The sequence below is a fragment of the Brachyistius frenatus genome, unplaced genomic scaffold, assembly GCF_029030835.1.
Source record: "Brachyistius frenatus isolate BFR_SWC_R1_liver_20210118 unplaced genomic scaffold, ASM2903083v1 Contig_144, whole genome shotgun sequence".
In the NCBI taxonomy this organism is placed as follows: Eukaryota; Metazoa; Chordata; class Actinopteri; family Embiotocidae; genus Brachyistius; species Brachyistius frenatus.
In genome coordinates, this window is record NW_027210743.1 from 671,701 (window position 1) to 684,729 (window position 13,029).

General features: G+C 40.3%; 2 protein-coding genes across 4 annotated transcripts in view; both read left to right on the top strand.

Annotated features, from left to right (window-relative positions):
* igfals (insulin-like growth factor binding protein, acid labile subunit) overlaps positions 1-13,029 on the top strand; it is a 222,849-nt gene that overhangs the window by 3,066 nt on the left and 206,754 nt on the right. The gene's annotated exons all lie outside the window — the stretch shown is intronic.
* On the top strand, positions 598-8,036 carry LOC138630942 (dynein axonemal assembly factor 8). 3 transcript variants are annotated; one of them, XM_069715606.1, is made up of 25 exons: positions 598-737; positions 874-976; positions 1,067-1,169; positions 1,248-1,490; positions 1,583-1,843; positions 1,928-2,054; positions 2,127-2,321; positions 2,415-2,543; positions 2,648-2,839; positions 2,944-3,051; positions 3,142-3,286; positions 3,423-3,714; positions 3,986-4,068; positions 4,250-4,404; positions 4,837-4,963; positions 5,125-5,256; positions 5,345-5,500; positions 5,686-5,973; positions 6,046-6,321; positions 6,429-6,523; positions 6,614-6,728; positions 7,062-7,276; positions 7,375-7,460; positions 7,565-7,634; positions 7,794-8,036. In XM_069715606.1, exons 2-25 carry the CDS (start codon positions 919-921, stop codon positions 7,860-7,862), a joined length of 3,720 nt encoding a protein of 1,239 aa, XP_069571707.1. In that variant the 5' UTR covers positions 598-737; positions 874-918; the 3' UTR covers positions 7,863-8,036. The 3 variants fall into 3 exon arrangements, with proteins under 3 accessions (XP_069571707.1, XP_069571704.1, XP_069571706.1); XM_069715603.1 differs by having other exon boundaries at positions 5,686-6,321; XM_069715605.1 differs by lacking the exon at positions 598-737 and having other exon boundaries at positions 872-976; positions 5,686-6,321.

The window sequence follows — 13,029 nt, forward strand, 5'->3', positions numbered from 1 at the left end:
GATAGACATGGATTTTAATCATTCTTCGTGTTGGAATTCAATTTCGGAGAAAGTTAAACCGCATATACCCTCCATGGACTTCGATTTTTCATCAGTAAGCTGTTTTTTTTTTTTTTCTTTCTTAAAATTGAATTTCTAGTAACTGATCAAAAAAAAAAAAAAAAAAATATATATATATATATACACGACTTGATTTACAAATGTAAATAACCAAAAGATAATAATGTGTCCCTTTAACGTAACAGTCTGAGAAAGACAAGATTGTCACCATATATCAAAGACCGGCTGGGCTTTCCCTAAAGGTCCCTGAAAACTTTGACAGTTTTTCAGTGGAAGATGCTGAAATACAGGTTAGTTGATTGTAAAAGTCATGATCCCCAAGCAAAACATGACCGGTAATGATTGATATCTGTGTGCGTTTTCTCAATCAGGAGCTGTTGAAACCAGTGAATCAGACATGGCGAGAAGACATTTGCAGACAGCTTGAGGAAGATGACTTAGTAGAAAACAGCGCTCAGCGCTCTGATACGGATGTTGAGGTGTGTTATAGGTCTATTAATCTGCGGCCACCGTCAAGCCAAGCCATATGCAAACATCCTTTCCTTTCACCCTTAAAGGCTGGTGCTTGTGAGACCAATAGTATAGCGTTGAACGATGAAGCCAGGCTGACTGCCTCCTCAAAAGAAAATGTGGACAATACAAAATCTGATGAGGGTTTCCATTTTCTCTCACTCGCGGTGAGTTTGAAAAGTTAAAAGAGACAAATAATCTTACACACTTAGGGTTCATAAAGGTAAATATTCTCTATTAACTGTACCTTTTCATAACATACACTTTTTTTTTTTTTTATTTACACGTGACACTTACATTCAGAGGCTTGACCAGTGGGATTTGGATGATGTCCTCCAAAATCTCAAAATGGACGCGATGTCTCCGCAACAATATGTACCCGATGCACCTGTGGAAACACATGCAGGCAAGTCGTTATAACACACTTCACTGGAGCTACGCTGATCAATAAAAGATGTGGGACTATGAAAGGATAATTTTGCGTTGTTGTTGATAGATGGTGACAGAAAACGGTCACAGGAAAATACAATGAAGAGACTTCTTGCTCTCTGTAAGAACCAGTCTTTGTCAGAGCCTGTGAAAAGTCCAAACTGCATCAGGTAAGTCAAATCACTGCTGAGGTTTTATGACCAAAATTGTCAGATTATAATAACAATTGCCCTGTTTGTTTCTTGCAGACAAAATAATATGAGGAACATATCACTGGAAAAGTCGGCATCAGAGTTGCAGCTGAGCCACCAGGAATGTCCCACTGTTTATATTGACTTGCGTTCCCCTGATCCTTCAATAAAACCAGCAAGAACATCCCCAAATCTTTCATCAGAGCCTGAGTCGCCAGCCAAACACAACACGCACCGGGCATCACCACCTGCAGAGAAACACAATCTTAAAGTGCACACTGGATCACAAAAGGGCAGCAGGTAAATACACTGTGTCCTGCATTACAAATATTTGTCATGCTTCAGTTCAGCTCATTTTGTTTCAGGTCATGTCGTCATTTCTCTGCTTGCAGGAAAGGGACTGGCAAGAGCATGTTGCTTCAAAAACTAAGGGAGAAGAACTTAAATGGGAATAAATATTGGGAGAAATGTACAAATCTTTTGGAAGCAGAAGAAATGGAAGACAGGCCAACTCAACCTGTAGAGTCCACAGGTGATTATCACTCCCAACATCTGTGTGGAGATCAACAGTCAATTGTAAAGTCCAGAAAACCTGAAATGGAACCCACACCGACTGTCGAGCAAAGTTCAATCAAAGAACCAAAGCAGCAGAGGTTTGGGTTTTTCTCTTTTTTTCATTCAGCACATCATTAGCAGTAAACAAATGTCTTAACCATGACGATGAATGTGTTCAACAGTGACCTACAAAGACGGCACGTCAAGCAGACGTCTGAAATCCTTAAACAACTGAAAAAACATCATCCAAACAAATCTGTGACTCTGAAGCGGCCAGCTGCTGAGAGGACTGATGTTCTGGATGAGTCTGTAAGTGCCAAAGAATTTAAAATGATACATTTACAGAACATTTGCATACACTTATTATCAATTGTTTTTCAGGAAGCATCTCATCCAGAGTCAATCAGCACGCTGCCAGCGGCAGATAATGAAAGCAAAAGCTGCATGCTGCTGACTGTCAACCTCTCCAGTCCTGGTGTGGTCAGTGACAGAGCTGACAGAAAAAGAAAACATCTGCATCCAGCTGCAGCCAAGTCACACATCTACAACGCTTTAGTGGCTTGGTTTCTGTCTCTGGTCAGTGAGCTCCTGATGCATGTCATAGTATATTGTTTGTGAAGGTGAGTTCATGCCTCGCCGTGTCAGGTCAATTATTCATGCGTTTTGTAGGCTGACCCGGATCCGAGTCACGATGAAGACGAAGTCCCGTTCTGGGTTGCAGGACTCCAGCAGCGGTGGACGGAGGGCGAACTCGCTTTGCATGTTCTAGCCGTGGCTCATCACTGCTATACACCACGGGTGAAGAGAAAACAAACCAAAAAGCACTGACTTACATTGTCCCTTGAGTTTGACACTTACACAGATTTTATTTTGTATTTTTTGTTTGTTTGTTTGTTCCGCAGAAAAGGGACAGCGACATCCGTGCACCTTTCTACAACCACGTCTGCAGGTTCCTGTCTGAGACTTCGCTCACCGTAATTGCCAACTGGCTACCTCAGCTCACAAAGCTGCTGGAACAGCAACCCCATGCCTCACCCATCCACCTGCCTTCATGCTGCTTGAATTGTTTCATCTCTGCCACCTCCAACAAAAAGGTGGGTTGCTACGGAGAGTGCGCTTTAACGTACAGTCTTTCTGAGCACTTACATGATGTCGTGTTTTGTTGACGGCATATTGTTCCCCCGGCTTTGTATTTCAGGTTATAGACTGGTCATTTGATCTCGGTCCGGGGTTTTGCTGGCAGACTGTGGAGACTCAGGAACATGTGTCTAAGGGGAGAGAGACGTCACAGGAGCTGCACACGGAGGTGAGCGCGTCGTCCACTCTTTGCTGTAGTTTATTTTTTTTTTTTTAAACTGTAAGTGAATTTGTGTTATCTTTCCCTTGGTTTTTGTAGGTATCAGTTGTTCTGGGTTCCAGTGGCTTCTTTCAACATCCTCTCATAACACACTACACCCTCCAGCTGGTCCTCGACTCAGGACTCGATGTGTGTGGCCTGCGGCTGCTTTATCCACCTCAGGGGCTCCTGAGCAACAGTGTTGGTGGGACATAATGCCGTCTGTTCTTTAAATTACTCAGTACCTCTACTCGCCTCACTGGGTCTGGCGCACATGACGGCCTGGATATGTGTCTTCACTGAATTAAAATTTAAAAAAAAAAACTCTTCCTCTCATTCAGGCAGTGTCCCAGGTAACAAGAGAACTGATGAGACCTGTCGACCCGTCCTCGCGCTGGCTGTTCGGGGTCCTCATGCCCACTCACTGTTGAAGGACTTAACTAGTTCCTTAGGACCTCTGCTCGCCGAAAAGGCAGAAAAAACGTCCGTCAACCCCCGGCACTGCGGGAGTCAAGAACCTCTGATCGTCCACTCCCCTCAGCTGGCCAGTGAAGTCCAGAGAGAGCTGTGCTTGTGGTTTTCAGGAAGACTTGGAGGAGGAAGTCCACAGAATCACAATCAGCGTCTGAACAGGTCTGCCGTCAAAATCTCAGAATGGAAAAGCGTCATTCAACATCAACACAACAACAGCTTGCAGAGTGTTTCTCTGTTCCTGATTTAGGAATTTTCTCTCACTAAATATTGTCAGTGATGTTAAAGTCAGGGGACTATGAGGCTGGCACATACTAAAGCACAATCCCTTTATTACCCTGACACTGCTTTTTCTTTCAATTTCAATAATGTTCTAATCAGTTACTCTATGTTTTCTCTCTTTTTTTTTTTTTTTTCTTCTTTTTTTTCATAGCGTTGTACCTTCAGATGACAGAATCAAGGGCAGCCTGTCAAACTCAAGCAGAACATCCTCCTTTCTGTGTGCTACAACTAAAGGTACAGTAATCCAGTGAGTCAAAGCTGCCACACAGTAGAAAACTGGCTTGTGTCCACATTTAATTTTCAACTTTCGCATTTACTGTCCTGAGGGGAATTGTTTGTTTGCAGCAAGCAAGGATAAAAAGATTTTCACTCGAGTGCAGCTGCTAATCCCTCTTTCCCCCTCCCCGATGGCCAGCTGACTTACTCCTCGTGGTGTCACCTGTTGTGCCTCCGTGTTGCTACGGCCAAGTGTTGGCTGCATGTGAACGCAGAGGCTTCGGTCTCATCGGGCTGCAGAGGCTGCAGCTTCCGAGCAACAGAGCCGCCGTTCTGGGACTCACCAACCTGCAGGTAGACCTCCTGAGATACTCCTTCGGAGGACAGAGTGTCAGAAGGACTGTGTGTAAAACAAGGAGGAACAAGATGACATGTGACTATGAGACCATTCGAAGGAATCAATCAAAACAACAAAACAAATACATATAACCACACGAGAAAAAGTCAGATATACAATAATAATCATATATTTTGCACTTGTGAGTTTGGTTCTTGCCAAGGCGTAGAAATTACTCTTATCATGACATTCATCTCAGAATGGAAAACGTAGTCGAAATTGTGATCTTGGTACATATTTGCTTGCCTTTTTCTAATGATGAGCCAGGTGTCCAGCCGTTCGGGGGCGAACCGTACGCGCAGGACTCTACAGTGAAGGAATAGGAAGAGTTACTCTTTTACTTATTTGTCATCGTTGAGTATGGAAGCCTTTTGCATTTATCTTTCTAGACGACTGTGTTCTGCGGTCCACCTGCTGCCGTCCCGGATCGGGAGGAGCTGAAGTTGCCCTCTCGCTGTCTGGTGTTACTTCTGAGGAAAGAAAATGCGTTGCGCCACAGTGTTAGTCTGCCATCAGGTCTCAAATCCCATCTCAAGTTATAGCCACAGCACAATTCATCTCCACAAATCATGTAATGTGTAAAAATGTGCGCGTGATAATGCAGTCAGTCGGCATTGTTGTCTGCAGGTCTTTCTTTGCTCCTAAAATAACCTTGTCTGATTGTCACACCGTTTCAGCCCTAATGAGAGAATTCAAAGCTCAAAAGCTTCTGAGTTGCATCCACTCCAGGCGTCACGGTGTTCACACAGTAGAGCCAAGATTGTGTTTCCACACTGTGCTGTACAACAGCAACTTGTACTCCTTCTTTGGTAAGCAGCACTATAGATATACGGTCAGAGCAAATTCTAAAAGATGATCCTCTGCAATATACATGTTTTACACAAGTTTTCTTTTTAGTTAGGTGTATGTGGGCAGTGCCAGATCCTTCCGGTGTGATCCTGTCCCGTGCGTCCACTTCTGACATGGAGCAGGTGGTGATTCTGACCCTGTGTGGGAAGAGCATGAGTCAAGGCCTGAGCCTCCTGCACTGTGTGCTGACAGAAGGGCCCGAAGGTGATTCAAGTTCACTGTATTTCTGAGAGCCCAGCCTGTAGTGGAGGTAGCAGTAAACAAACACACAAACCCTACAGTTGAATAAATGAACAAATTAGTATGAGTAAATTATTTCAAAAGAATCCTCTTAATTTACGCCACTCAGTAATTACAATGCTTTTTTTTTTGTTTAACTGATATTGTAGGTGATGCAGGGTTTGAGCTGCTGGGCCTGAAGTGGCTGCCCGTGTTGACACGATTTCAGGCCCAGGAGCTCAGTCTCTACGAGGTGGGAGAGCAGCTCTGCTCCGGCAGCGTGGACGCTCTGATGTCATCTCCGGCTCTGGTGTGCGCTCTGAGAGGTTTTGATGCTTTTGCGTCACTGAGGAAGCTGCTACCGCAGAACCCGCCTCAGCATGTCTTGACGTCACCCACACCTGAAGTGGCCCTCAGACAAGTGTCCCTCTTCTTCTTTGAGCACGAATTGATTCCCGGTAAGCTTGTTGTGGCGTGTATTCAACTACTGGTGTTGGAGGACAGTTTAAAGCAGTTCGCTTTCTGCTCAGATCCACAGATGCTGCTCACCGTCTGCCTGTTCGAACCGAGAGTCTGGGATCACGCTCTGGCTCGAATACTCTCCAAACTCCAGCAGAGCGGCTTCACTCTGGTGAGCCTGCGGGTAATGAGCCTGGACAAAAGTGATGCTACTTCACGACCGCCTGCAGAAAGTGTGCAGAACAAGTGCTCCTCACTGGCTCTCTGCCTCCAAGGAGAAAACGCTGTGAGGAGTCTGCTGCACTTGCTGGGCCAGGAGGACTCGTCCCCGTGGACGACCTGTTATGGTACGACCCAGTCATAGCACCTGTGATCAGTGTCCTTTGCTGCATAGACGGAACACATTCAGGAGCAGGATTTCTATGTATGCTGATGTCAGTAACCGCTGTTACAGGATCAGGATCATATCAACAAGCTATCGAGGATGTGAAGAGGTTTTTCCCAGAGGGGCTCTGCTGCACTGAGACCAGCACCATGAGACGGGAACAGGTTTGGATGATGGAACACCGGACTGTGGGTGAAAAGACATTGAAGCTGCTCTATTTTGAGTCCTGATAAAAGACTTTGGTTTTGTTTCAGATTCTCAGCTTGTGTTCGGACCCTTCAGCCTCTGTGGAGCGTGAACAGAGCTGCACACTGACCCACGCGGCCCAGGGAAGTCTGTCAGTTTCTGTGGCATCCGGACCAAACGGAGGTCTGGATTTACTTTTCTGGGTTTGTTTTCATAAGCAGGCACTCTACGTAATGGCCATTTTTTTGCTGGGAGCAGCTATGCCCTATACATAATCAAGGGAATGCACATCGTCCCGAGGATTGTCATTTTATTGAACTCACTTTAAAGCGTTAAAGATTGCACGGGTCTGTTTTCTTTTTTAGCTAAGATTGCTTCCTTTAAATTATTTAATCATTTATTGGGTTTTAGCAGGACCTGCGTAGGAAAGCGTATTGAAACATGACTCAGTTCCAGGTGACCTTTGTAAACTGTACACAAACCAAATGTCCTGTTTTGCTTGTTTATTCGTACCAGGGTCCCAGATACACAGAGCCCGCTGGCAGACAACCTGCCTGCTGATAGCCTTAAACGCTCCACCACACAGCCAGGCGGCGGCCCGGCTGGAGGTGGTGGAGCAGCTGCTGAGGTCAGGCTGCCATCTGGTGGCGGGGAGGATGAGCATACTGGACAACGAGCAGCAGGACCATATCGCAGAGACACTGGCGGTGTCACAGAGTGGAAGAGAGAAGGTGGGGGAATGTAAAGTGGCTTTTTGAACAGGTTCCTTTTAATGCAGGCGGCGAAATCAAGCTGCTGATTTCCTTTTGGTCTCTTGTGTCTTTAAAAGATGGCTCGTTTTTACACGGCTCCGTGTCTCGTCATGGCTCTTCAAGGGGAAAAGATTGTGGCAGGTTTAAGCCTGATCCTTAAAAGGTATAGGAAAAGAGAACGAAAAAAAAGTAGTGTGCGCGTACATTGACAATTTTTTTTTTTTTTTTTTTTACACATAAATAACTTCTCTTTCATTGTCACTCCAGCATTTACAAGGAGAGGCCAGACTTACAAAACATGGAAAATATGATCTTCTACCCAGAAAGTGACGAAGAGGTAAAACAAAAAATACCATGAAATCATAATTTAGCTTTGATTTTTAGGTTTTTATTTATTGTCAACACATTGAATGAACACCCAACCAGGTATATTAAATATTGTTTTGTCTTTCAACAAGTCACTTATAACCTGTTAATGCTGTGCTCTCTCCTCCAGGCCAAGAAGCTGACATGCTACCTATTTGATGCCCTCTCCCCTGAGAGCTGCGATACCATAGTGCCATAAAGTAATAAATAATGTATGTAGATTGTCCAACCATTTAAAAAAAAAAAAAAAAAAAAAAAGTCTGCTCTGAAAAAAAATATTTACAACTAAAATTCTTCAGGAAATACTTGTTTTGATGCTATAAACATGATTCATGCTACTGTTATGAAATAAATAGCTTCTGTCCATCTGAGTTCAAAGGGACAAACTCTTTTTTTTTCTGTTGGTTGTGTTTGAGACAAGAAGTATTCACACGTTTCAGATGAAAAATTATTTTAATTCTCAAGATGATAAAAATAATTTTGTGAACTCTGTAAACCATTGCATAACTGTAGTGTAACAATTTAACAAGTGTTAACAAACTAGTAATACACTACAGTAAATATGCGGCACACAATCCTCAATGTAGAAAAGAAACATCTAGTATTCTAAGACTTGCACCTGTTTTTGTGTTCACAACACAAAAATATCAATATACCAACGGAATATTTTCTACAATTATCAGTATAGAATTTCCTACATATCCATACAGCTTGTCACAAAATAAGGGACATATTTTTTTTAATCTATAAATAATGTCTAAACCCACTGACATTTAAGTAAATAAATCCATGAAATGCAGTTTCCTCAGATTGAACACATTCTCTATCAAATCACTGTTTTCCCCTGAGAAAAATACATTTCTTTCCTTAATATTTTCTCATTATGCTGACAAATAGAAACTTGAAAACTTGCATTTGTTTTTTTAGTTCTAATAGATTTTATTGAATAGCAGTTCACAACTAGATGCTACATCATAATCAATTAACTGCGCTCCATAATATCCAGTGACCTATTCATTGAATATCTAATTTAGAACAATACATTCAATATTTCAGGGCTTCAATGTTATAATAACATTTCTACTGAAATTTTCTAAAGTACGTGGAACAACTAGTTCCACATTCAGATTCTTTACTTTTGACTTTGCAATAGCATTTTTACTTAATTTGAACAGCTCCATACATCATACTCATATACATGTACAAGATTGCATAAATCTTCTGGCTCCATTTTCATAATGTTAAAAACAAAGAAGACACAACAACTAACAATAATGCAAAATAGATTAAACTATTCCAATGCAGAGCATAGTGACACATCTAGTACAGTTCATTTACAAGATTCTTCCTGTTTGGTGCTTTTCCTTACAAACAACTGGTTTTTTTTTTTTTGGTGCCAAATGACTAATTGAGATCAAACTTGTGTATTCAGTGGTTAGGTATTGCTGGGTTTTCTTGAATTTTATGGCAAATACAGACTGAGAAAAGACGATTATCATTCAATTGGAACCCCAGCTTCGTCCTGTCAAACTGGAGAAGCAAATCTCATTAGATTAGCATTTTCCCTTTCAGCTCAAGTGGCCTGAATGCACAGGACATTCAGCAATCACACTGTGGTCCACAGAAATATTGTAAGGCACTGGAATTTTGATTCCAATTAGACACGTTATGTTTTGTATCTTCAATCGATCCACATTATGTAATTCTTCAAGGCACAGATGTATTTGAAAGAGTAATTGGTCCGTTCAGAGATAAAATTCAACAAATCTGAAGAAATGGAAAGAAATGGAAGCTGTGCTTACCAAGTGAATGTCTGTCATTTTTTTAAATTTTTTTTTTTTTTAAGATAACTTGAATTGAGGGCGAGTAGATCTCCAGAGAGACTGAGGGCCAACTCAGTTGAAATTATGTCTGTATCTGCCATTGATGCTTCACAATCATCATCTGTCCCCGTAATAACAAAAACTAATTTGGACCACGGCTTTCAGAAACATAAACAGAGTCAGATAAAAAAAAAATTAAAAAAAAAGAAAGAAAGAAAGCACCTTACAGTCACTGGAGGCCTATCATAACAGTATATAATGCATACCTATCAATTTCAAACTGATTTAGATATTGTTTTTAAGCAAAATCTACGAATAAAATTGACTTCAAAACAGTACTGTAGTGAAGTTTATATGGCCACTTCAGAAGCACAAATGTCATTCTGTCACTTTGACATTCCTTCACTGGAGACAACAATTAAACTGACACTGAATCCTCGTTTAAGGTCAGCATGTGCGAGCCAGTATTGCACAATCTGCCATAAACGCCAATGTATACTGAACACAAAATCAAATGTACAAATACACAATTTGTAAAGATCTGACCCATGCATTTTTGATCATCTGTGTATCAACTCACTATAACTAACTTTAGATAGAAAAAGATGCAATTAATTACTGTTAATGAACAAACATTATCTATTTAAGGTACTAGGTGATTTTCTTGTCTTTTTTTTTTTTTTTTGTTAAATCAATTTAAGTTTCCTAATGAAGTAAAACAAATGATAAAATGTAGTAGAAAAGAAATAACAACAATACAGGTCTTTGGTAAAACTGCAAAAAATGGGCCTAAGTCCATTTATGTTGTAAGCAAAAGCCATTGGCATAGTCCTGTTGTTGAAGAGGATATACAGTATGTCCCTACTGAATGAAATGTTAAAGCAAAAAAAAATCCATCCAAAAACAGAATTCCTGCCACTCAATGCTGGACTTTGTGTCAGTTTCCTGCAGATGACCTTGATGTGCCGACTGTTATTAATAGCTTTGGGCACGCCCGCCCATGTTCACAACTACAGGCTATCTGTCCAACACCGGACCAACAGTTCGGCCAGCCATGCCCGTCGCAGAGTGAATAAATGGTCAAAGTCACGCCATTGGTCGGCCAAATGCCACGCGACTGACAGATAAGGTAACCAACCGTTGGTCAGCCAAATCCTGTATCGGTTTCAAATAAAAAGCCCTCATTTCAAAATAAAAGCCCTGTAGAGTTCCATCCACAATACAGTCATATACTAGGTTTTGACCGTGTCTTGTGTGAATTCTGTTCAAGGGTAAAATTTTCCCTTTACAATATATATTTGGACAGCTACTAGAACACCACTTTGGTTCATTTTTAGATTTTCACACCAGACATCATTAATTTAGTCGGCTTCACAGGCTAAATAAAATAGACCAAAGAACCCTGTGAATTAGCTGCACCGTACACTGCAATCCCAGTGTGCGCGGGGAAAAGAAAGCCAATAAAAATACATTTACCTTCAATCAATTAAAAAAAAAAAAAAAAAAAAAGGGACGATCTACAGTAGTACAGGCTAATGACATCATTCTAAGTGATTTACAAAAGCACTGAAACTCTGACTCAAAAAGATTTACAAATTAATAATTCAATCAAAAAAAGATTAAGTCAAATTAGATGAAGACAAATTATTTCGGAGTTTCTGAAATCTGAGCTGTGGATGCACAACAACATTCAAACACCTAAATGTATAACAAGAATCTACATTAATACAATTTTCCAGTAGCAGCGAAGCTTGCAGAAGTTATTAAGCCTTAACTACACTAAAATAAGTCAATACAAATATTCTGGCAGTGTGACACAGTGCGACCTTTTTTTTTTTTTTTTTCCTTTTTTTTGTGTTTTTTGTTGTTGCTGGTTAATATATCGCATAACATGCAATACCAGAAGTGTTTAGCCTGCCTTTTATGCTGTAATATAATCAAAATGCTAAAATACCATAACTTTCAGGATATTTTTCCTCTGAGTTGCTTAATTGTCATTTGTGTGAATGTAAACAATGCATTTTCCCATATTTATAAGTAGCAAAAAGTGTACCTGGCGATACATGATTTTCTACTGACTTTAAAGCAAGAATAAAAAGGTTTTTTTTGTTTTTTTTAACACAGTAGAAGGTCATTTCAATCAGAGGAACTATAAGCACAAATCCTATGCAAAATCCAACCTACAAGTTCACTACGGAATTCTTCATTCACTGCAGGATTATTACAATAAAACAAACAGAAAGTTACTGAACTGTCTCAAATGCATTTTGGATGTTGCTATACAAATGAATGTGTCCTATGTTTGCATACTCCCAAATGTTAAATTGAAAAACCTAATTTCAAAGACTGAAGCTGCACCAAGAGAGCACCACAACCAAGGAATGAGTGGGCGGGTGGGCAGGTGAAGAGTTGGGAGGGGAGAAGGGAGGTTCATTTCTAAGGATGAAGTCAGGACACAGGCACTGACAATGTTCAACTTCAATTATCTTCTGCAGGAATACTCATTGGGATTTGGCCAAATACACTGGCATATATTCATATATACACATTATAGTCAATGCTCCTGCAAAGTTAAATACACATTTTGCAGAAACCTCTGCACAAGCTTCAACTACTTGTGTTTGCTCTGACAATTCTACACATAACCTTTTCGACTAAGGCAAGGCACTTTAGAGTTAGAGGCCGATATGTTCTAGAGAAGGTCAAGAGGCTAGATTCCTACAAAAAAAAAAAAAAAAATCACCATTTCAGGCTTGTAGTAAATACAATACATGCTTCTCTAATGGATAGGCTATAGAAATTTCTACAAAACAAAACTAACTGATTGAATAATAGCCTTAACATGTAGCATGTGCCTTACTGATATTACAGCTGCTGGTTATGCCTAAAATGCAGTTTAAATGTGCACTTATTTGATTGAAATTTTATAAATCTAACTATGAAAGTAGAAACTATTAAGTACTTCTTCTATGAAATCTTAATATGTAGAACCATGCCATGATTTAACAACAGGAAACATTAAATATTCAAATTATGTTTCACAGAACACACAAAAAGCTTCAGACATTAGCTTATGTAGAAAAAAACAAAACAAATGTATAAATCTAAAAAAGACACAAAAGAATACCTACAAAGCAGCTGAAAGCAAATTTCTATTTACCCTTTAATAAAGTCCCAGGTCAACAAAGTGCTTTTAATAAGAAATCAAACTTCTTCAGAAAGTTGGTCAAAGTAATGATGCTTGACTGTTTGCATTAAACAAAATTTAGATTTAATTTTTTTAATTTTTTTTTTTGGAGGGGGGGGTGGTTAAAAAAAATTGACTTTACTTAAAGAGGAACACTGCAAATTTACAGCATTCACATCTTTCCTTGGTTTGTCTGATTCAATGCTGCAGATTTAAAATTAGCACTAATACCTCAATGGATGTGAAGCATTTTTTTTTTTTTTTTTACAAATCTGTGTATAAAGTTTCAACTGTTGTGCAATACTCCCCCCCCCCCCTCTAAACTCCAGACTAATAAGGCTTATACAAAATACATG

Bases quoted from the DNA above. Each gene is read 5' to 3' on its own strand.
- LOC138630942 (XM_069715603.1), top strand. From the start codon at position 919: ATGGACGCGATGTCTCCGCAACAATATGTACCCGATGCACCTGTGGAA. The intron at 4,964-5,124 runs GTCTCAAATCCC...ACACCGTTTCAG, and splicing joins CAGTGTTAGTCTGCCATCAG to CCCTAATGAGAGAATTCAAA. The intron at 6,729-7,061 runs GTCTGGATTTAC...TATTCGTACCAG, and splicing joins GGCATCCGGACCAAACGGAG to GGTCCCAGATACACAGAGCC.